Raw genomic sequence first — 24,317 nt, 5'->3', positions numbered from 1 at the left:
ATACACCAGACAATGCGACAAGAGAGAGGTATTACAAGGACAAGGTATTGTTGCAAACAACAGCCATCATTATATATACATATATATATATAGCTTGCAATCCAACAAACGCGACGAACATTTCCACCAGCACGAAGAAATCGATCGAACCGTCAACGACCTGTTCACTGGAGCGTGTCTATGATCGGGTTGAGAGACGCGGCTAAATTACACACATATACAGAGTACATAGATATATATATATATATAAACACTAGTCCGCAGTAAGTTAATGTTGCGGACTCAAATACCGGTCCGTTTCCTACACGTATATATTACAGCAATTTTAAGTAGTATTAGTCAGGAGCGGGCTGCCAAGAAGAAGAAGAAGAAGAAGAAGATAGAAGATGGAAGATTGAAGAAAGATCTGGCGGTTAGGTAGTGGTTAGATGGTGCTGATGCCCCTGGCTTCCGTGTAGCCTACACCTATACATCCACGCACTTGCACGGTAGTATTGTAATCCAGGTTGGATAGAGAGAATCATCAACATCATCTGGGGTCCAGTTTCACAAGTAAAAGGAACGAGAATGAGAATTGGAGTGGGAAAGGAACAAGTGCTGCAAATCGAAGAAATAAAGTATTGCGACATAGACATCTAGCGGTTGGTGGTGGTGGTGGTGGTGGTGGTGGTGGTGGTGGTGGTGGTGGTGGTAGTGGTGGTAGCCGAGTTGCCAGGATAAGAATAAGAAGAATAAGAAGATGAAAAGAAGAGGTCGATGGGGCTTAAGATCCCCCAGGGCTCCAGGCTCGAGAGTTGTTTTCTTGGGTAGAGAGCGTTCCTCTTGCTCGGGTGGCTCCGCGGAGCTTCGGGCGAGCTCGGGCACGCGAGGACCACGCGCATCAAGGTCGCGGACGTCTACCTTTACTTGGATGCTCACCAGCTAGTGAATGCATTGCGCGTGGCCAGGATAACCCAACGTTTGTCTGTGTGTTGGCGATGCTGATGCTGATGTTGCTGTTGCTGTATGTTGTTGTGTGGGGATACTGGTACGGGTACGCTTCCTATCCAAAGAAACAAACACAATATTATATAGGAGTTCACACGATAGATATCTGACCGCTTAGCTTGCGGAACCGGCTGACTAGTTTCAGCCCAGCTCTACCACTCTGCTCAATCGTTAGTGTCTGCGTCTATCAAGTGGCAAAGAGAACAAGAGAAAAGCTTTGGATCTTTCTCCTCGTATCCACTCTCCGCTGGATTATAATAGCCCTCAAGGTGCTTTCGGTCCAGAACTAATCGTCGAAATAAACTCGACAGTATATGTACACGTATACAGTGTGTAGCTCTTTGTTTTTTATCTTTCTCTCGGTATAATATACAGACACTGGTTATATTGGAGTCTGAGCAGCCACCTGCTCATCGGACATGATGAGGTCGATGCTTTGCTCCCAGCTCCCAGCTCCCAGCTCCCAGCTCCCAGCTTCAGCCTCCGCTACTCTCTTATTCTCTTTGTACAATAAAAACAATAATGATAATGATATACATATATATCTGATGATATACATGTGTGTGTATGTACGTTCGCCAGATGATGTATACGGTTGAACAAATACTTGTTATCGGGGGAATACATGAGGAACTGGTAGCGCACGTCACGTTATTTGGGGAAAATTAGACCGCCGAGTTGATTGTGAGATTGCACAATTGTGTTCAGCTCGTTGAGGTGGAATTGGACTGTCGACAGTTAATAAACCTCTCTACGAGAGCTAAAGTCCATTCTCATATATGTTTATCTTTTCATCATAATCAAATATTATATTACTTTCTTTATTTTATTATATAATCCATCGATTTGATAATAAATTATAGAGATACCTTTTATTTTGAATATGCTTTATTTAAAAAATATAATAAAAATCAACATTTATTAGTTTTTTTTTTAATCATAAATCAAATGAATACAGATTTATTTGAATAAAGTTAAAATTACTTTGATAAACTCAATCAATTCTTTAAATTAAGCGAAAAAATATATTCTCAATAATTATCAAGAATATAAATGTTTTTAATAGTATTATTTTTTGCTCGAGTGTAGTACTAAGTACTGCTCGATTTGGCACATCTCTGAGTTAATAACAATCCAGGAAAATGTTGAGTCGGTTGACGAACTATGCCTAATGCCTAATACCAGTTGAGCAGTTAACCAGTGGCTGAGGTTGCTCGACAACCAACTTCCTTTCTTAGCTAGTGAAATCCGGTTTAGTTGTGGACTGCAACAAACATCTTTAACGTATTTCTTGCTGGTATGTCGATTACAAACTGCTCGTTCAAAACCCCACCTATTATCCCGTATCGATATATAATATATATTTGTGTTTAATTAAGATCATTAAAGTAATTTTACTTGATAAATAAAAATAACAAATTCTTTCAAGCGAAATAGTTTGTTTTTGTCGAATAATAGCATCAACTTTTTTTTTAAAACCAACAAATATAATTGTTTTTACTAATTTAGTTTAGTCTGAAGGATTTATTTTGGGAAATAAAATATCTAAATAAGCAAAAAAAGTTATAAGAGCCACCACAACATGGGTTTTGAAAGTCTCATATGTCATTGTCATATGTTAACGCGGCAGAGTACGTGTGTTCATGTTCACGTTCATGTTCATGTTCATGAGGAAAGAAGAGACGACGTATGTTTGTGAGTAAAGGAGCAAGAGAATCAGAATGAGATAACTAAAGAGAGAGGGAGGTATAAAAGTAAAGAGACATTGCAGTGAACATACCTGGTGACTGGTCCCCTGAGATTTTAATGGATTTCGAAGGTACTCGAGAGGAATTAAATGTCAAGCGTAGTTGAAAAGAGGGTGGTTGAGGGTTGGGAGCTACTTCAAACCATGGAGGCATACGCCAAGACAAAGAAATACAACCTTATTCTGTATTGTGTATATATATAAATGTATATGAAATAAAATAGACGATAGAGAATTTGTACAGACACTTGTACTTCCGAGTGTCGATGTGCTGGTGTGAACTAGAGAACTAGACTCGCAACAGCTTGCCCATAGTTCACCGGGCTACCCCTTCAACAACTTCCCGTGAATTTTAATGCGGTTACTATTTCGCGGCAACCTAATACGCACATTTATCTCTCTATTTTATAATTATTATTATTACTATTTCTGTCAAGTTTATTCAATTATTTATCTTTAAATATTGTTAAACATTAATTCAACGGCTGTTTAATTAAATTATCCGGAACAAAAGAATAACTTTTAAAAGTTAGAGAGAGGAAAATCACAGGAAGCTTAACAGCTCGAATAACTCCGAGCTTCATAATTTTATTAATTTTTTATACATTCCTCGGTTTTATGAATTTAACAACTGTAAATTTAAATTTAAATAAGCGATCCTTGAATTATAAAGCGACCAGCTATTGCATAATAATATTATTACATTAATTATTTGTGAGCGATGTCTCAAGGTCTGACTTTCTCCTGGACTTTCTACTCGACTGCATGAGATCAATTTTTTATCATGCACCACCGTGTCTTTAAATAGTAAATCAACAATATTCGATCGATAATCATTGATAGAGTAAAGCGGTTAAGGTTAAATTAATAAATTGTTAACCGAGAATCTGTCTGGAGTAGTTAAAAATAGTTAGAGTTGTAACTTTTGCTGGCAGTTGAGTGAATTCATGCAGAGTTTCTGTTCAATCCAGGATTTAGATTATCCGATTTTAATTTGGGTTCAAGAGTATATGCGGATTTATTCGGTTGTACGTCACTCACTGGGTTTCGGGCTGGTGTAAGTGTAATAGAGAGCAGAGACCGGGTTGCTACCGTAAGCTGAGTGAATAAGAGAGAACAAACGAGCCCTCGGGCTGGGCAGGTTGTAGCTGTAATATAATACAGCAGCAACAGCCTCTGTACCTTCTATCCTCTCTTGCCTGCCTATGTAATATGTAACATCTAATGTGTGGATGTATCTGTTGGTAGCTTCTCCCATTACCATTACCATTACATCTTCAATGATATTTTTACGTAAAGTTCTCGAGAGCGCCACGCCAACACCACTATCCAGGTAGAGAAGCTGCGCTGATGGGTATTAAAGTATAAGAACGCTCTACACCTTTACTACCAAGGCTCTCAACACACTTACACTTATACTTACACTAACACACACATTGAGAACTAAAAACACCAAGAGTTGAGGATATATTATTAAAAAAAGAACGACAGGAAGCATATCCAAGTGTACCCTTTGTTCTCGTTTAAAGAAATTAATGGCCGGTTTTCCTGAAACCCTCGAGGATCTCTCAGACTACAACAACTTTTAATTGAACCGAAGCCGTATTGGATTAATAATATTGTAAATATATAGAAAATAAATTCGGTTGAAAAGTGAGAGGATTTAAAGTGATTAAACACAATTGAAGAAATATAAAAATGAAATACGTCATAGGGATGATATATATATATGAATTATAATGGTGCGGTTGTTTGAAAGATGAGCAAGCAAACGTTTATTTAAAAGATATTATCTTTGGTATGGTATATACTCGTAAAATGTACAAGAGGGCTCACTAGCACGTAAAATTGTGCATAAAAAGGGATAGGAGGTTCCGTACTGGGAATACCACCACATATATACATAGACACTCAAAAGTGTTTGCTCGCAAAAACATGATTTGGTGATAGGATCTAATCGGTAGGCGGCGATCTCAAGGGGAATGAGCATACAGAAATCCTCTATAGAATATCAGTCTTTTTCATACTATCTCTCTTTCTATGTATTTGCTCTACTCTTTTTCACCTTACATTTACGTCATACCTATCACACTATTTAGGGCTACTTCTAATATTTAATATATATATTTCGCTAGAAAATTAAATCTATTCTATATGTATTACAAAATCGTGATTTTCAATATAAAAGTTTAATTGAATTTTGCTCTCTTTTTCTGGGAATTACTTTTTTTTTCCTTTGTGATTAAATTAAATTTATACTTTTAGTTAATAAAAAAAATCTTTCCATCAAACATTTACTCAGCATTTAATTTTTAATATTCAAGTGCCTTTAATATATAAATAAATATGTATTAAATTTTAATTTAATAATATAATTATAAAAGTAAATAATAAACAAAAGTAGGGAGTATACTTTTAAAAGTAAAAAATAAATAATAATGAGGAGTTTGAGGCCAGAGTAAAACTGGATACCGAAGGACGATCTTCTCGAGTTACCCCACCTGAAACTCGTCGTTGCCCGGTTAGACGGTCATGTTATTATTAAGTAAATAACACATTGACGCAGCCGATATCTGATAGAGAGAATTAACAAGAGAAGGAAACAAATAAAGATACAAAATCAGTAAGAGCAGAGTGAGCCTCTAGTCTGCCTATTCGATTCTCGGACCAACTGAACCTGTTATGTTCAAGTTTGAGTTTGGACTGGGGTTCAGGTTTTCGGTTTGGTCGCCCGATAAACGAAATAAAGAGAAACCGCAAGAATTGTCAAGAGCAGGCAGCAACTCTCAGTGAGCTGACCACAGTCTAAAAAATAAAAAAAAAATAGTTATATTTAACAGTCCCGGGGGAATTTTAGTGGCTACTATATATTTTTTACAGTGATTTTAATGATCAAAGCGCCATCGAGGAGACTTTAGCTCTACACACCTCTGAAGCTCTTGGAAGTGAGGCAGCACAAAAGATTGTCAGGATCAGACTCGATGCAGGTCTTTCAGGTATTGGTTTACCTGTTGTGTGGTTGGTTGGTTGGTTGGTTAAGAGAGTGTGTGTGAGCTGAGAGTTACTTGAACTGACTTCTATAAATATCGTCGCTCATTATTTTGTTGCGTACGCCGCTGGCACCTGTCGTGTGGCTTCAGGTAGAGCGTATGTACTCTGAGCCCCCCAATAAGAGGGAGCAAGAGATCAAATGATCAAGAGAGAGATGAGTTTAACTGGAAGAGCAGCACTAAATAGAGTATGGAAGCTGGATTGAGGTTTCGAGACTGAGAAAGACACCACCAAAGGATCACGGATGTACCACAACAATAATAATAATAATAATAACAACAAAGGACAGAAGATATGTTGCGGATAGGAAGAGAGAAGACAAGTCAGGTTACCTACCGCCCGCGTTAGTGTTAGCGTTCGCGTTCGCATTTACGTTTACGTTCGCGTTCCCTCCTCCGGGAGGGGATAACTCAGAGGAAATACAGACTCCCATAGGAGGGACGGCTGCTGGTTGCCTACCTAACCGGTCCAGGAATCCGGGGCCACGCTTACGAGCCAGTGACTCCCAACTTACTTTGTTCCCTCGTTTTCTTTCTTGTTCTACACTCCAATGTCACACTGTCATCTCTGATCATTACAAGTTATTACCACTATCAATTTTATTTTAGGAAAATATTTTAATTTTTATTTTTTATTTATCAAAATCTTTTAATTTATTTCTGGTATTAAAAGCATGTAATATCCACAAAAATCAAGTTAAGAGATAACGCGCATTAGCTAATAAATAATGGATAATTTCGGAAAAATAAAATTATTTCGTAAAATATTAAATTATTTTAATAAAATAATTTTCCACAATATTTTTTATTGGTAATAATATTAAATTAGTAAAAAGAGATATAAATATTTTTATTGGCGATTAAAAATTTATTATACATAGAACTAGGTACCATTAAAGTTCTTTTATCTTTCGCAAAAGCTCTTGAAACAAAAAGAAAGGGTAGATTTTTCTGTAATGAATTTAAAAGTTTATTTCTTTTTTAAATAATGAAGAATAAAAGGAATTGTTGGTGGGATGAAGAAGATTTTTATACTGGAACGAGAAGCTGAAGCCGAGCCGAATGAATTGGTACCCGCAGAATAAGAGTCTGATAATTACTTCTATAGAGTACAGTCGAGAACAAGAGGAAAATGAGAGCAAGAAAAGCCGGGGATGAATTCGAGTGACACAATTAATTTAATGCTGGTTCAATTTTAAACAAGTTTGCCCCCTGTAATTATCACTTTAGCCGAACTCTCTTTTTTTAATATTTATTCACTACTTTTTTTTCCTGTGAGCTTTAATTTTTATCTGCCTATTGTAACTTTAGACATCCCTCAACACCTTTTCAGAAAATTCTCAACAGCTGTGTGCCGAATAGAAATTTAGAGATTTTTTTTTTTTTTTGTTTTTTCCTTTTGTCAATTTTGTATACAGTGGATGTACTCGATAATGCCATAAAACTTACTATTGATAGATACAGACTCTCGGCGTTTATTGTCTAACTCCTTGGGCATTGTCTTTTCGATACGAGCTTGTGAAATAAAGTTCACTGTTATATTTATCGATGTATATATGTATATACATATATAAACCCTCAATAAAACTCGGTCAATATCCTACGAACAAAAACAATGTCTTTTCTCTCAAATGTTTTCGATAACAAAAAAAAGTTTTTTGATTTACCATCATTGTCTTTAAATGTCATTTATATAGATATATATATATATATATATACTTTATATATTTTATATTTTAATAGCTAAAGTTTCCTATCAGAGTACTTTGGTACTTATAGATAATACTGTTTCTCGAGTTTAATTTCGTTTTTCATCTATATAAATATAATACTTTCCAAAATTAACTAAAGTTTTTTTACTTTTATTTTTTTAGCAAACAACTTTTTGACCTTTAAAAACTCGTTAAAAATGTTATTTTTGGTAAAATAATTCATTTTTTTCATCAATAAGTTAATTATAATTTAATAAAAATTAAACTAATAAAATTTACAAGATACTGTGGATTGAATATAATTAAATTTACTATATTTAGCTTTTAAATTAAATCTAAATTTTACTTGTGTAATATTCATGACTAACTGAAACAAAATTCTCAAAAGTTTAAGTTTACCAGATGAATTTTCCCAACCACAATGGCTGTTTAAGTTAAAAGTAAAACTAACTGACAAGTTATACATACTTATTATTTATTATGTATCTTGCAGTATAACAATTTCTTAAACTTTTGAAATTAATAAAAAAAAATAAAATAAAATAAACTCTTTTGTGTAGAATAGAAATCTAATTTCTGGCGGGTAATTTTTTTCCGAGATTTCTATTTTAGTGTATAGAGTAGTAGCTCAGTTACGAGGAAAAGAAAAAATAAGGTAATCAAACGTTAACACCGTGAGCTTTGTTGATTTGATGTATCGATTGCAGTAATATATGTTTGCATGATAAAAGGAAATAAAATAAAAATAAAAATAAATTTGCGTACAAAGTAAAGTAAAAATTTTAGCGTAAATGGAAGAGTACTGGAACATAAATAAAATATAAAATTAAAAATATATTGTATTATATAAATTTATTAAGTTTTATGTATATACTGTGTGTGTGTGTGTGTGTGTATTTAAAAGTTAAAAGTTAACTGTTATTATTTGTATAGAAATCTCTTAACAGCATGGGCGGTACAGACAACACCTGTCTGAATCTCGGGTAATACGAGGCCATGAAAAAGAGAATAAAAAAGAATAAAGCCCTACGAATTATTCGCACTCTTTCTTTGAATTGCAATGACGATAAATGGGGTGGATACCAGCATAACCGGTTAGGTTATTCTCTTCTGCTTTTATTTATCCAATCTTCATTTTTCCTCTCTTTCTCTACGTATACATCTATATACCTATATAATGTATTTCAACATAAGATACAGCCTCTTGCTGGCGTAGCGTTGCTCTTGAACGACCTTTCTGAGTAGATGATAAAAGTGGGGAATATTATCAAGTACGTAAGCCCCTTGTACACCTGGCTTTGTGTCGTTTTACAAATATATATATATATATATATGTACTCATACTTTAATACCGCCTTTTAATTTCATAATAAATAATAAATTCATAAATATAGCAAATCATTTTTTTAAAAATTATTTTTCGTAAATATCGTATTACGTAATGTCTATGCTGTATTACATTATGTTGTATGTTATTTTTATTTTTAATTCTTTTTCCACGAAACTATTTGCACTCTGTTTACTCAACAAATATTTTTAATGCATGACTCACGCATATTTCATTTTCTACTTTCTCTGAAAAAATAACCCTACACACGTATTTATTATTTTCTTTTAACACGACAAAAAAAAAAAATTTTCTTTCGGTTTATTATTTAACCACATTACTAAAAAATATTTTAAAGGTATTAACTAACCAAAAAATTCATATTTAACTAATCTTCGAAATAATTTTATAGATATCAACTAAAAAAAAATTAACAATAAATATTTAATCACCCAGACATTACGTTTTCGTTGAAAGTATAAAACTTAATTAGATCGGTGTCTATCTTACCCATATGCATGCATGCATTATAAATCCACGGAAGTGAATAACTTCACTTTGATTTTGATTTAATTTCTTCAATATACCGCGATTTGTCTTCAGGTAAATTTAATTCTAATTTATTGGATTCATCGCTGCTTTTAATGAGATCATCGAGTAACGAGGCGTCTTCTATGGAAGATGACTCTGAAGATACTAAAATAAAATTAATATTTTATTGATTCAATTCAATATTTATTTATTGATTGTTTTTTATAAAGATTGGTTAATATTTACAGTCAGTGCTATTTTTGTGGGTGCTCTTTTCAATTTGACCTTTTTCATAACTAAACTGTTCATCTTGGAGATCTTCTTCATATGTAAAATGCAAGTACGACAGTATAAATATAAGCGATATAAAGAATAAGTTGGTCGTGATTCCGATTATGGCTGTCAATATTGGCCAATGGAACATTAGATATCTCAATCCGTATAAATGAGCATGGATTTCAATAGTAGCTGAGTAAAATTCAATGAATTTTGATTGTATTTCAATAGAAATTGACGTAACTGGATGATTCTGTATTAAAGATTCAAACATCAGTTAATAATAGATGTTTCAACAAATTTATAATGTATTCAATGAGTAGTAATTTTAGAAAACTCAGTTCTGTTTTTTTGAATCTCGCGAAAAGAATTTTTAAATTGATTGACGGCGCAAAGTTATATAAAATAAACTTACTTGGTCTTCTTCAAAATTCCGATACAATTCCAACATAATGTTTTGTTTTTCTTCGCGAGCGCCAAAAATTAGCATTGGCGAAAATGCCAGTGTCGTAAGATAATGGAGTAATGTACTTCGATAGTGTAACATCGTAGGTCTACAAGACTTATCAACGATACCGTGATTGTGAGTATGTAGGCTTGAGCACACCATAAACATTCCTAAATAAATAAATAAATAAATTTATTTGATTTTAAAAAAAATTTCTCTTTAATTTAGATTTTCTTTTACCTAATTCTTTATTCGTTGTTGATTCTGGCATTTCTAAGTATAAATTTATTTTATATGGCTGGCCAACCATCAAAAATTGCTGTTTTTTTGTAAATCGTACAAATGCTGACGGCCATCCGCATGGTCCTTTTAATTTTTCACATGAACTGATAAAAAATTTAATTTATTTTACTATAAAAAAAATTTTTAAATTATTTAAAACTAATTGATAAATTTACGCTTGGTTAAAATTTAATAATGAGTTATAATTAAATGAACCAAATGTTTAGTGCAATTAAACATCAATTTAATATTTGTAATGAAATAAGAGTAATTTTAATACCGCATTTTAATAATTAAAATACTTAAAAGATCCAATTGTTTTATATTAACTTAAATTAGCAGAAATAATTAACATGTAGGAATTTAAAAAAAAATTTTTCGAACAAATTTTTTTGTTAAATAAAATTAAAAAATTGTCAAGTGACTGTTAACTTTAATAATATTAACAATTAAATTAAAATTGTAATGATGTTTCTAATAATAAATGTAGCCAATAGAATAATAGTAATCATTGTTATGGTAACTGTTGCTACAGAATCCATGATTACCATGATAATTTCTATAAAGATGCAGAGAACATTAATACTCACTCAAATTCAAAGTGAACAGGACGTATGTGTTGCATATTTGGCATGTATGCATAGTAAAATGCTGTATAAAGAAATATTGATATCCAAACAGCGACTACTGAGCCTATAAATATAAATCCACTGCGAAAAAATATTGATTGTACACCTTTCACAGTTTGTTGTTTTGCATTGAATAATTTTTCAAATGCCGCTTTAATTGTCTTTGAAAAAAACATTTTTTTTCTTTTTACTGAAACTCTATCTGTTATTTATAAAATTTCAACTGAATCTTCAAGTCGATAAGATATTGGATTCAGTTATATATTATCTGTCTTTGCTTATTTGACATGGATATATATATAAATTACACAGCATAACATAACCTTTGAACGACTTGAGATTTTAAAAACAAAATCATTATCCCTTAGGTACATAAACTCGCCACATTCTGTCGCGCGGCAGCACCTGCTTCGGTCTCTAGTTTTTATAAAACTTATCAGCTAAATTAATCCAAGTATATAAATTAAGATTACTCTATTTATATAAAAGGTATATCTTAAATTTATTACATACTAAATCAAGTCACATAGATGGAACAATGTTAATTGATACTGATTAAAAGAAAAAAAAAAAAAAAAAAAAAAAAATTATTTTCCTTTACGATGTTCAAGTCGTGGACGTCCTTTTTTAGCAGCAGGTTTATCTTTTCCTTTATTTAATAATGGATGTGTTTCTGAAAATAGATTATTGATATTGTCAATTAGTATATGGCTATGAATAAAAATATTTAAAAATAATTTCCGGTGGTTAAAAACAGAAAATCAATAGCAAAAAAAAAATCTATAATAATTATTATTGATTATTAAATTTTCATTAAAATTTTTTATCAATTAAATATTATTACTTTGTAATATTTAAATCAATTAAACTTTCCGTATTTCAATCAATAATTAATTACTTTAATAAAATTATATTACTATTCAAAATGATATGTCGGATATTTTTAACATTTGCAAATCTAATTAATAAATGTCAATGAATGTCCATTAAATTTATTAAATTTATTAAATTCATCACATGTGTGATTTATATGCAATACTAATGAATAAAAAGTTGAATAAAATAGATGATAAATGATTAAGTGAAAAAGTTACCGTTCTCAGGTGGATTCTGCAAATGAATATCATGGGATCGATATTTTTTGTTGGGTGGTTCTTGTGCAGCAGCTTGATCTTCTGGTTCTTCAACCTCGGGGGCTATCGGCAAATATTGCAATGTACCAATATCTTCAGTTTCTTCATCGGAGCTGCAAAAAGCCGCGACTCTGTCAATAGCTGCGACGTCAACTTCGATTTCTTCATCCTGAGCCTCTTCGCCCTGTACGACAGATTTATCTTCATCACTCAAGTCAAATTCGCTTTCTCTCTCCTCGTACTCGACGTTCTCGTCCAATTCCTTGAAATCTGGGGCGAACGCGGACCAATTTTCAACTTGATTCTGTGCCCAAATAGACACCACTCCGGAGGATATTGATGCTATTATAGGTCTCACTGGATGCCACTAAAAGTTTTATACACCATTATATTTAATTTCATTAATTGTTAAAATAATATTCAATATGCAATATAACTCACCACAACATCCAGCAAAAGCTCTCCTTTAGTTCCGTGCAATATTTTAACTAAATTACCGATACTTTTTTCCCAAATATAAAGTGCATGTTGTCTAGCAGAGCCAGCGCAAACGTACTCGCCGTCGCCTGAAAAGCAGCATTTTTTCCACATTGTTTTGTTAACCAAATCCTGCAATTTTTGTATCGGCTCCGGCTCCCCGTCCTTCCCACAAGCAAGTATCTCCGTGCTGTCGTATACACGTATCACTCGGTCGGAAGTATTGACAAGAAAGCATGACCCACGGCGCGCAAATTCAATACTCTTAACCGCGGTGTTGCTAGCAGTACCCTGAGATATTTTATAAGAAGCTTTTATAGTTAATGTCTCGGAATCAAGAACGAGAATTCTGCCACGGGCGTTTCCTGTGTACACAAAACTTCCTCGTCTATCAAAAGACGCGACGATATTTAAATCACTCTGAAATTAGAATATTATAAATATTTCATTTATATTTTATGAAAAGCAAACAATTATAATGGTTTTAAGTTGTAATATAATATTTACAAACAAATTTAAATAAACTTTTTAAAATATTAATTATTTAATAGACTTACATCTTCATCTAGGGGAATAACACGATGTGTACCTTCAACATCCACCATTACAGCAGCATGTCGCATCGGACAGACCAAAAATTTATTTGAATTTCTCGGGTGAAATTGTACTTTTAATATCGGTGATGGAAAACGGTATTTTTGATCGCATTCTCCTGATAATACATCCCATATACAAACATTGTTGTCTGTCGATGCACTCAGCAATTTGTGTCCGTTTCTTGACCAACTATTTAAAAAATATTTATGAAAATTCATTTAGCAGATATTGGATCATTTTTCAGTTTTTTTTTTTTGTAAACAAATTGTGATAAAAAAATAAGAAAAATAAAATTGACATGTAGAAATTTTAAAAAATAAAAAATGCAATTTTTTCGAACAAATTTATTTTATTATTATAATATATTTTTATATTTACCTGAGTGAACAAACAGGATGTACATGAGCGCTTATTATTTTGGCAATTCCGCGAGTTAAAAAATCCCATATTACTATTCTACCATCATTACAGCCTACGGCTAACAATGTACCTCTTTTGTTGAATGTACACGTTACTGCCAGCGAAATACAATCAAGCGTTCCATCAAATTCCTATTAAAAAAAAAAAAACAAATTAATAAAAAATTTACACTTTAAAATAATAATATTATTATTTTATAAACTTACCTCTGGATAATTTTGTCCAAATGATTCTAATAAAATATACAAATAAATAAATCAGAATAATATAAATAAAATTTATTGATAATTTAATACTTACCCAAAAGCTCTAAATTCATATTAAATGTTTATGATATTTTAAATTAAATTCTATTGTTTATTTATAAAAGTGTCTGACAGGTTAAATCTTTATCTATATATTTATATATTGTGTTGCAAAAATAACTTGTGAAGTAGCCGTTAGAGGGAGTAGTTCCGCAGTTGCCCGCAAGGTGTCACCGCGATACTGCCGTCCAGCGGTTATTGCGTCGTAGGTCACAGTGTACTCTTGAGTTAAAATTTACTGAGTTGGGATCGCAAGGACGTTCATTTTATCTATTGTTAGTAAGTAATAAATAAATTTTATATTATTATATTATGTTTATGACGAATTTCACCTGATATACATAAAAAAATATTATAACTTTTTATACTACTGCTGATACTAAAACAATGGAAAAGATGAAAATTTTTTATTCAAAATATGGTACTGAAGTTAGCTGACAACTGTAATAATAAATATCTACTAAATTAATTACAATAAAAAATTTCGACTAATAATTTTTTTGAATTTTCACAAGTGGAATTTTTTTAATAATAATTTTATTGCTCTAAAATTGAAAAAAAAAAATTTCTAATGTCTATCAACTTCAGTATCATTTCAAAATTCATATATATATGGCTCCCCGCCTTTATTAATCCGCAAAAAGATATTTTTGCCATGAAAAAATATTGCATGAGAAATAAAAGACGGTCACCTATATATACTTATGATGATAAAAATATTTATTTTTAATAGTAGATAGATAGATAGATAGAAAAATTTATTTGATCCTAGAGTTCTAAGCTCCTTCAGGACCATCAACAATACATAAATTTTATCATTTACATGTATACATTTGATACAGTGTTTTTAATACAATTTAAATATTTGATATTAAATTATTAAAAGTAAGAACATATTAATTCTTAAAATAATAACATATTAACAGAGAAATAATAACATTAACATTTATTGTAAGAAGAAGTCATAGCAAGCCTGTTGAAATTGTTCGAAATTGTCAATTAATGTAATTTCGGCCGGTAACGAGTTCCAAACTTTTATACCATGAATTAGGAAAGAGTTTTCATAAATTGCACAATTACTTCTTGGCAGACGTAGATAATCATTCCTGACGTCACCTCTCCTTAGCACAATCGGCAGAAATTCTAAATTCGATTTAAATAATTGACAGTAATTTAACTTAATTTCTTTGTAAAATAAACAAGCTATGAAATAATCTCTTCTAACATCAAGTTTTAACCAGCCTAATTTTTTATAATACGGAGTAGTGTGCTCAAATCTCGAAATTTTAAAAATATATCTTATACATGAGTTTATTTTACGCTGCAATCTATGCTGTAATTTGCCTGAGATGTTTGTATAAGCAGCACAGCAGTAATCGAAGATGGGAAAAATCAAGGTCGTAACCAATTTTATGCGTAACTGTTCATTAAAAATTTCATTATTAATTTTTAGTTGCGCTAGCGTTTTCATCGCACGAATACATACGCTTACAACTTGATTCTCCCACGATAGAGTATTATCAATTATCAAACCCAAGTATTTAACTGATTGTACATATGGAATCACATGATTACTGACAATTATATTTTGGGCACTTTTACAAAAATTACTGCTAACTCTCTGCCTACTTCCTAGTATAATAGCACTAGTTTTTGTAGCATTCAATTTCAAGCAATTTAAATTGCACCAATCAACAATTTTTTCTATCTCATTATTCAACATAGCAACATATTCATTAATTTGCGATGGGCAACATGAAGCATATATAATTAGATCGTCTGCATAAAATAAATATTTACATTTTAACCGTTTCGCAAGATCAGAAATATATAAAGAAAAGAGTAAGGGTCCAAGCACACTACCCTGAGTAATATTATTGCAAGTATTAAATTAAACCCGTTTAAAATAAACTTTGATTATACATTAAAAGTAAAAAGACAAATTGATACGTCGATGAAAATTAAATTAGTCTTTAAATTTCTCCAAATCTATTTAGATAGAAAGCTAGATTTATATTTACTACTCTGTCTAGACATAAGTTTTGTTTAAGAATTATTAACAACAATATTGATGCAATATTTTATGACAATTTATCAAATAATAATAATCTGTCTGTCTGCGGTGAAAAATTGAAAGAGCTGTTTCAATAATAGTGATGAAAATAATAATCATAGAATAAAGCCAAAGTACAATAAACTAATGGTTAGATTATTTTTTTTTTTTTCAATGCAACTTTACAATTGATGGATTTGTTTATCGAGATATTAAATTTATATTTGCACCGGTGTTACTGCATAGCTTTCATATTTTTTTTTAGTTACCAATATTGACAGAGTCAGTCAGAGATTATTGCTCTGTTGTATACTTGGAAGAATATTTTTTTTTTGTTCATTATTTTTATCTTTCATTGTCTATTAAAGACCAATTGTTGAATGTTGAATTTATTTTATTGAAAATGGTTATTGGTTATCTATCCACTAGCTTTATTTCTGATTGTGTATGTCGTCGAGCTCTACTGTTCCGATACTAAATTTGATGAATAATAATTAAAAAGTTAACGAGTGAATAACGAGACAATTTGCCATTGATAATTATTCATAGTGAAATGTCAGAGAAAGAAGTGAGAGCTTTTGAATAATAATAATAGAGGTTAATGTTTTTCTTCTGTCCGTTGGTAGGTATGAAGTATAAAAAGGATAAAAAAAAAAAAAGTATAACGAATTTAAGTTTATGCACGTATATCACACGTCAATGAGTTTCTGGGCTTAAGTAAACAAATTAGTGGAATGAGCCTTTTTAGAATTGTGTTGAAAAAGTAAAAGTACAAGTAAAGGAAAAGGTAGAAAAAGTAAAATAAAAGCATAGCAAGTCAATGAAAGCTAAAAGAAGGTGTGGGATTGAAGCCGTTGCCCTCACTTTAATTCAGTTTTCAAGCTTTCGTTGACTTAGTAGTGTTTGTTTTGCAAGCAAAGAATCGTTGATGAGCATCTGCGAAATCTACTGTACGAGCATGGTTAAAGAAATTTTCAAGAGGTAATACACACTCATTTGTACGTGCTTTTTCTCTTTGATTTGTTAAATTAATTGAATATTTATTCAACGTTGTCTGAATATTTATACAAATTCAAGAATTTTTATCTTACTGAGAAATTAAAATCTCTCAATTATTTAACATTTATTTATTAATAAAAAGGATCTCCGATATAAAATTAATGAGTCTGTATTAATGAAATATTAATTAGTAATATTTTTTCTCAATCTCAAAGCTAAATATTCAATTAATTAAATAAATAATAATATTCGAATTCTCTCAACTTTGATGCAGACGAATAATATATTTACTTTTAATTTTATACTAATGTTGATATTTTGTTAAACGAATTTGATACACAAACAAAATCAGGCATAACATATAACACGTAACACACGGATAAAATAATGCCTAGAATTATTGCCAGAGGTATGAGAAAGCTGTTTACATGTGTAAAAATCATAAAAAAAATAAAATAAAAAAAAACAAATCGATATTTTAATATATTTTAATAAATCTTTCACGGGAACACGGACGTAAATAAGTTATTTACACATTCACGCAGTTAACATTGTTTATAGAGTGGTAAAATGAATTGGAAATGGTAGTAAAAAGTATTCATCCTATTTTGTAACCCTCACCCTTAACTCTGAGCGTGATGCTCGGCATACCATGAATGCGAATGCGAACGCGAATGAGAATGAGTATAGTTTTGTTAACTTTTTATTTTTCACTTTAATATATATGTATAGACAAAGTTAGCTTATTCGGTCTTTCTTGTCTTTCTCATTCAGCTTATACCCAAAGAATAAGAATAGAATAACGCTATCTCGACTGTGAATCCTACTCTGTAGTCAGAACATCAATCATATTTTGTTTCCGGAACTCGAAAAATGCTAAAGGGAATAAGAATGTCTTAAAATAAATAATGTATTAGAATGAGATTAGTTTTCTGAGTCGAGTGTCTATCTGTCTTTCTAAATAATCTCAAACACTTGGTTTAGATAATCATATTGTGAATAACTATTGGTATAATAATAAATTCAGTGGTTATTTCTCGGTTTGCTTCCACGAGGGTTCTCTCCGGCAATATATAAAACCATACAATGACAACATTAACGCTGAGTAAGTAACCAGGAGCTCCAGAGAAAATCTTAATATTATATAGGTTGATGATGATGATGATGATGATGATGATGATGTTGGTGTTGGTAGTGATGCCTCAGGGCTAAGACGTGGCTGGCTCTCATAATGTGCAATGGGTACTTCCCTGGCCTACTCTGCCCTACTCTCAGGGGGTTTATCTTCATTTTACATTCACGGGATTGGAATCTTGCCACGGGGCATACGAGACAATCGTCTTAAGGCATACTTTGTCGTAACAACTACTACTACCATCAGCCAACATAATAATAATACATGAATACGTGTAGTAAAACTAAAAGGGCTTTTAGTGTTGCCGTTCTAACAACCTTCAAGTGCACTAAGTAATAATACAACAATTTTAAGTCATCAGCTATATACTAAATTTATTAATGTAATAATATTTTTTTAGACGCTGGTGTGTATGTGTGTGTGTAATATGTATAATACAAAAGTACGTCCGACAGACGGGCTTGAGTAATTCTGGTGAGGTGTCGAGGCTCGAAAAAATAGGCATAAATCAAAGATAAACCGGTGTAAATATCACCAAGCTTACGTTTAGACAGAAAGGTCGTAAGACCGGGTGAGTAGTCGCGTTCAAAAATAATGGCGACGTCGCCAGGATACTGTCGGGGCTCTCGGGGTTGTCAGGGTATAGGGCTAGATGTTCGAGAGTGTCAGGGGCAAAGGGAAATAATGCTACGGAGGCTTAAGTCTGAGGCTTTCAAGTCGCACCGAGGCCCGGGGGTTCTAACCACCACCACTACCACTAACGCCGTTCGTTTTGCAACACTTGACAATAAAATTTGGACGTTATTTTTTATTACAATTCTTTGTAAATAATTTATTTGTTCTATGTAGGTAGATTGAAGAATGTTTGTTTGGATTGTTTGCTTCTCGGTAAAAGATATCGGTGTAAAAATCTTGGGATTCTTTTTCCATTGTGGATTTAAAAAAGCTCGCTTCAGTGGTAAAATAGTCGCTTTGGGATTCACGACTTTAGCATATCGCCAAGAGGCTGTATTATAAAAGTGATATATAACTGGTAGTAGTAGTATATACTCTACATACCAGATGGAATTTCATTGGGGACTTTAAATTGTTCCGAGACACACGTTTGTAGTATTCTTTATATCTTTATATTAAAATATGAAATGCCTTAAGGGTTATACAGTCATTGTACCCCTAATATACTTAATATTATTTTACAATGCTGAACGAATAAGTATTGTATTATCTATATTCTCTCCGTTACTTTTTTGTATCATTATCATACCACCGATATAGGGTACATAGAATATTTATAGAATAAATTTTAGGAAAAACACTCCTGAGAATTCTCTAATTTTTATAATTTATTGTGAATTAATTTCAAGTTATACGGATAAAATATTGAAAATTGACTTTTTTGAATCTGTAATTCAAAGAACTATGATAAAATTTCATTTTCCGATGAAAAAAAAAAAATAATTCCAGAGGTATGAGAGATTGGCTGAAAAGCATTTTAAAAATCGCATCTGTTTCCGCACGAATTGTATTTTTCTGGGCAAATCCACCGGCCGATCGATCGGTAAATCTGTGGCCGAGCAATCATGCGTTTATTTGCTCGAGAATTAGAACAGGATTTTAAAAGAACGTAATAACTATAACCTGTCGAAATCTTTCAGTACGAACGTATAATGTTACCCCAGAGAAAAAAACTTTTCTTCAGTTAGTCCATGTAAATATCTAAATAACCGTTTATTTTGTTCTCCAGTCAGCTTAATTCAATATACTACTAAACTTTTTTTTATTTTTTTAATCTATTTACATCAAACTTACAAGGACTAAAGTTTGAGTTTCTTATAAAATTTTGGAAAACTTTGAAAAAAAAAAAAAGAATAAATTTCAAACTAAATTCTTATCTAATCGTATCCTTTATCCTTTAACTTAGTTTCTAATCAGATTCAAGTCTCAATAAACCCTTTGGAATACCTGGAACCCTATCTCAATTTCAATCGGTTGATTCGAAAATATATCATCGGAGAAAATTTTTTATAAACGTCTACTGAATAATAGAAAAATTAATTAATTAATTTAATACTTAATATAAAAATATTTAATGTCTGTATAATGGACTTTTGTCTTCTGAGGGCAAATCTCAATAATAAGTACGAAATTCCCGATATAATAAAAGTCGATTACGATTAAAATCTTGCATAATCCTTGTATTTTAAATTGTGCACTTGTTAATATCTGTACAGTATGTATCAGTATTTAAATACTTCATTTTCTCATGTATTTTGAAAATTTTCGCGATGAATATTCAACGATTTTAATTTAAATGGTGACATTTCGATATTAGGCCAACAGTTAATAAAAAAAATACGACTATTCAATAATTATGTAAGACATTATAAAATGGAATAAATAATTATGTCGAGTATTCATAGAAATTTCAACGGGTATTATGTTAAACACACAGTGTGTGCTAAAAACTAAAAATAATTATAATGCAAAAGTGGTGTGTATTGTATAAAAAAAAAAAAAAAAAAAAAAATAAGCTACTAATTAGTCCTGTGTGGCTTTCAGTTATACTTGTATGCCACTGAATGAGTACTTTGCTCATTAATAATTATTATCGTTATCTGTCTTTGGTATTATTTCACTAATATATACATAACCACGGAATAATTAAACGGGTTTTAATTACAGTTACTTAGAGGCATCTCTGAAGATTATTTTGCGGAAAAATCCGGTAATAAAGTTTGAAATAATTATTAATTTATCGTCTGTCGTAATTTGTCGTTAAATAATTTATTAAAAAGCTGAACATTGATGTGGATAGACATTTATATTAATATATATATATAAATAAAATATATGTATGTAGTGTGTAGAGAAAATAATAATAAGAAGAGGGGGGTATGTAGTATATATGATTAGATGTGATGCGCCCGCGCAAAACCCCTTGATGCGCTGATGCGCGGCAAATCCATCGACAACGCGCCGCGAAATCGCGAGTGTAGGTGGTTCGCGAAGGGCAGGGAGGAAAGAGGGAAAACTGGAACTAGAGAATGGGGGATGATGTGCCGCGCGCGCTCAAACACATACGGTTATAGGTGAGAGCGAGTGAAACAGACCGGTTTAATAGAATGAGACAGAATGAAACATGGTTTGGTAAAGTATCTCAACGCTCGATGGCGTACCAGTGCGAATCGTGATTCTGTTGAGCTCGCACTGACTCCAGATAAATATACATATACATATACAAATGCATATTAATTTATGTATATATACAACAGATACTCTATTTCAATTGTGAATATATTATCCGTTTAATTATTTCATTTTCGCTAAAATTTCATTTTTCTCCTACTATATTTTCAAATCACATTGTACATCGTGATAATTTTCGCGGGCAACTGTTTTAATTTGTCAATCAATCACTCGATAAATTAAATAATGATAATTAGTTTACTGTGTCTGTTCAGTGTGACAGTGTGGGTGTCAATGTGAGTGGATTTAAATAATAATAATAATAAACATTGTAGCTAATACGGAAAAATCGGTAGTTCTGTGACGGTCAAACGAGTACTCAGCTGGAAAACATTATATTAGCAATTCTTGGCCGCGCAATCGCTTGGAACCGGTTCGACAACCGATATTCTTTTTTTGTTTTCATATATATATTTATATTTTATACTAGCTGGGTTAGTGATCTTATTTTTATGTCTGTTCTCGTGTGTAAATTTTTCAGTTATATAAAATTCTTTGGATCCTTTCACACTTGAGTGAGCTTGTGCATCTGTTTGGATCGTCCCTTGTACGACTTTAAATAATAATAAGACTAGGAGAAAAGTTATAAAACGAATAACAAGAGGATAAAAAAATTAAAAAAAAAAAAAAAATCAAGAGAGGAAGAAAAATAAATTTATAAATAATTGCTGAATAGAAATGTTTTATTGTCAGACTTTTAGTTGTTATTTTCAACGTATTTAGTTTTTAATTGTTAAGTTTTAATCCCTGTTCATTGTTATTCGAAAGCCTTTTCATTTTTTTATAACTATTGTGATATTTATTTTTATTTTTTATCTGTGATTTTTAACATTGTTAATTACTGATTATGATAATCGAATAATATTAGAGATAAATTTAATTCTCTTTATTTGTCGGGGTGAATTCTAGTGAACAAGTCGTTATTAAGTTTAGCAGAAGTAGTGAATCGAATTGATGGAACTTTGAATCAAATCCTTTGAGGTCGTCGCTAAAAGTTTTTTAAATAGAAAAAAAGGAAAAAAAAAAAATCAGGAACAGAAACGTAAAAGCCAAACGATTTCCTCTACTTAAATTCCATTATTTCTGCAGGTAATATAAAAAATAAATGAACAGCTACTGAAATTTTCGGTCAGTCGTTAATAATTAACAATCGTCGATGCATTATTAAAAGGATTAATGGAACATATCTGGAAATCCGTGTAAGGACACATCAAAGTTTAATACTTTGAAAGGTATAGTAATTAATTTTGAACAGAAGATAACCATAAATGATAAATATCTGTGTGATATAGTTGGTTGAATAAAATATTAATTATTCTGAACAGTAATAATAATAACACAAATGGTTAATGGGTTTCAGAGAAACGTTAAAGTCTGAAAGGATTTAAATATTTGAAGGAAAGACTGAAGACAATGGTAGCTGCAAATTTGAAAGATCAAAAGTTTACGAGAGACTGTTTGGATGGGTACGGTGATGCGTGGCACTACTAAATGCGATCTGGCGAAAATTCCCTCTTATCCTGACAAAGCTCTAGGTAAATGTATATACATACATATATACATATATATATTCATCAAATCAGCGGTAATCGAGTTAGATCACGGCAGCCATTGTGGTCCTAGAGGTAGAGAGTACGGCCGGAAAGTCGACTAAAACTTTGCCAACATGAATGTGTGTCGGCAGGATTGGATTATCTACGCTTGTCTTATTTGGTTTCTCATTGAAACTGGAGCAGCCGGTCGTGTCTTTGGTGAGTTTTTTTTTTATTTTTTAATTTACATTTTTTAGTTTTTCATTAAGCAATATCTTTTTTATTGACACTCCAATTTATGCCAGTTTACAAATTACACTAAATTTAAATTTCACATCAAAGATCTCGTATTTTGCAATTTATTGCGTTATTATCGAGCTCGTTTATCAACGCCATAAAACAATTCTCTGGAAATAAAAAAACTAGTACTTTTTCTCGAAAAATATTAAACGACATTTATATTTCTATTGATATTTAATTTAATATAATATAAAATTAAAAATATGTCACATTATAATTAAAATATTTTTTACTATACAACTTCTTTCGTATAAATGAGTCAGTTTTTATAAAACCTGAGCATATTCCAGTTGCTTATTATATTTAATGCTATAAATTCCGAATTTTTTTCTATTTAATAATATACTCGAAAAAATTGTAGAAAGAAAATGCAGCGGACGAGAAGATAGAAAAAAAAAAAAAGAAAAAAGATTAAATTAATTTTTTCATCATTCCATTCTTTTCTTATATCGTATTCTTTTACATACAAAAGACGGAATTTTTTTTCATTCCTTTCTTTCATTAATTTACTACACCAGTAGCTGAAAATTTTTCTTCATTTTCATAATTAGCAATTATGATATTTTTTATTCGAAATGGTACTTACATATACTTATATAAAGTGTTATTGTTGAATGGGTAATGTAAATTTACATTAGTATTGTTTATAATTCTTTACCAAACGTTATTTATTTTAATTAAAGTACCAGGTATTACGTTTGTTTTGAATAATACTAATAATAATTTTCGTAAGGTAAATTCAGATACACAAATTTGTAAAATATATATGTATGAACATTTATACCTAGTTAGGAATGGTGCGTGCTTTGTGTTGATAAGCCATATAGAGGTAAATGGTAATCGCAACTCTATTTGTGGTATTGTTCATCATAAATCTCGTAATCGACGTGATTAGCGAAAGTACAATATGGTATACAGTTAACATTTGCTGAATAATGTTACCAATTCCCTTTGAAGATAATCTTATGTTTGAAAACACCGTTATTATATTACATAAAATCCCTTTTTTTTTTTTTTTTTATTTTTAGTTTTAAATCCATGTCTTACCGCACAAATTTAATTTCTCGTCCCTAATATCAAGCAAGAATGTTAAATAAATTATAAATCACTTTTATTTTTTTCTAAGTAATC

General features: G+C 31.2%; 3 protein-coding genes across 7 annotated transcripts in view; 1 reads left to right on the top strand and 2 right to left on the bottom strand.

Moving 5' to 3' along the window:
• Positions 1–24,317, top strand: part of LOC123258468 (tyrosine-protein phosphatase 99A-like) — a 151,265-nt gene that overhangs the window by 29,317 nt on the left and 97,631 nt on the right. The window contains exons 1-2 of one of the 4 annotated variants that reach the window (XM_044718491.1): positions 14,157–14,200; positions 22,715–23,105. The exons of 1 other annotated variant lie outside the window; for it this stretch is intronic. In XM_044718491.1, coding sequence (XP_044574426.1) covers positions 23,021–23,105 — 85 coding nt within the window. In that variant the 5' untranslated portion in view covers positions 14,157–14,200; positions 22,715–23,020. Of the gene's footprint in view, positions 1–14,156; positions 14,201–21,287; positions 22,587–22,714; positions 23,106–24,317 lie in introns of those variants that run through there. 2 more of the 4 variants (XM_044718490.1, XM_044718492.1) reach the window with 2 other exon arrangements.
• LOC123258526 (seipin) lies at positions 8,957–11,174 on the bottom strand. The gene is made up of 5 exons (XM_044718600.1): positions 10,951–11,174; positions 10,319–10,464; positions 10,046–10,248; positions 9,601–9,883; positions 8,957–9,519 (listed from the first exon to the last, which is right to left on the bottom strand). The coding sequence occupies exons 1-5, from the start codon at positions 11,163–11,165 to the stop codon at positions 9,377–9,379; spliced, it is 990 nt and encodes a 329-aa protein (XP_044574535.1). The 5' UTR covers positions 11,166–11,174; the 3' UTR covers positions 8,957–9,376.
• On the bottom strand, positions 11,174–14,011 carry LOC123258497 (retinoblastoma-binding protein 5 homolog). 2 transcript variants are annotated; one of them, XR_006508081.1, is made up of 8 exons: positions 13,917–14,011; positions 13,823–13,848; positions 13,575–13,747; positions 13,157–13,385; positions 12,564–13,019; positions 12,084–12,489; positions 11,503–11,662; positions 11,174–11,429 (listed from the first exon to the last, which is right to left on the bottom strand). XR_006508081.1 is itself a non-coding variant. In XM_044718540.1 (7 exons), exons 1-7 carry the CDS (start codon positions 13,933–13,935, stop codon positions 11,577–11,579), a joined length of 1,395 nt encoding a protein of 464 aa, XP_044574475.1. In that variant the 5' UTR covers positions 13,936–14,011; the 3' UTR covers positions 11,473–11,576. The 2 variants fall into 2 exon arrangements, 1 of the variants encoding a protein (XP_044574475.1); XM_044718540.1 differs by lacking the exon at positions 11,174–11,429 and having other exon boundaries at positions 11,473–11,662.

Source organism: Cotesia glomerata, linkage group LG2 (assembly GCF_020080835.1).
Source record: "Cotesia glomerata isolate CgM1 linkage group LG2, MPM_Cglom_v2.3, whole genome shotgun sequence".
Classification (NCBI taxonomy): domain Eukaryota; kingdom Metazoa; phylum Arthropoda; class Insecta; order Hymenoptera; family Braconidae; genus Cotesia; species Cotesia glomerata.
Note: the sequence above shows the minus strand (reverse complement) of the source record. Positions and strands in the feature narration are given on the sequence as shown.

Excerpts from the sequence above, each read along its gene's own strand:
- LOC123258526 (XM_044718600.1), bottom strand. The coding sequence starts at position 11,165 with ATGTTTTTTTCAAAGACAATTAAAGCGGCATTTGAAAAATTATTCAAT. Across the intron at positions 10,249-10,318 it reads AACAACGAATAAAGAATTAG|GAATGTTTATGGTGTGCTCA; the intron begins GTAAAAGAAAAT and ends TTATTTATTTAG. Across the intron at positions 9,884-10,045 it reads GGAATTTTGAAGAAGACCAA|AATCATCCAGTTACGTCAAT; the intron begins GTAAGTTTATTT and ends TCTTTAATACAG.
- LOC123258497 (XM_044718540.1), bottom strand. Across the intron at positions 13,748-13,822 it reads TTGGACAAAATTATCCAGAG|GAATTTGATGGAACGCTTGA; the intron begins GTAAGTTTATAA and ends TTTTTTTAATAG. Across the intron at positions 13,020-13,156 it reads TTATTCCCCTAGATGAAGAT|AGTGATTTAAATATCGTCGC; the intron begins GTAAGTCTATTA and ends TTCTAATTTCAG.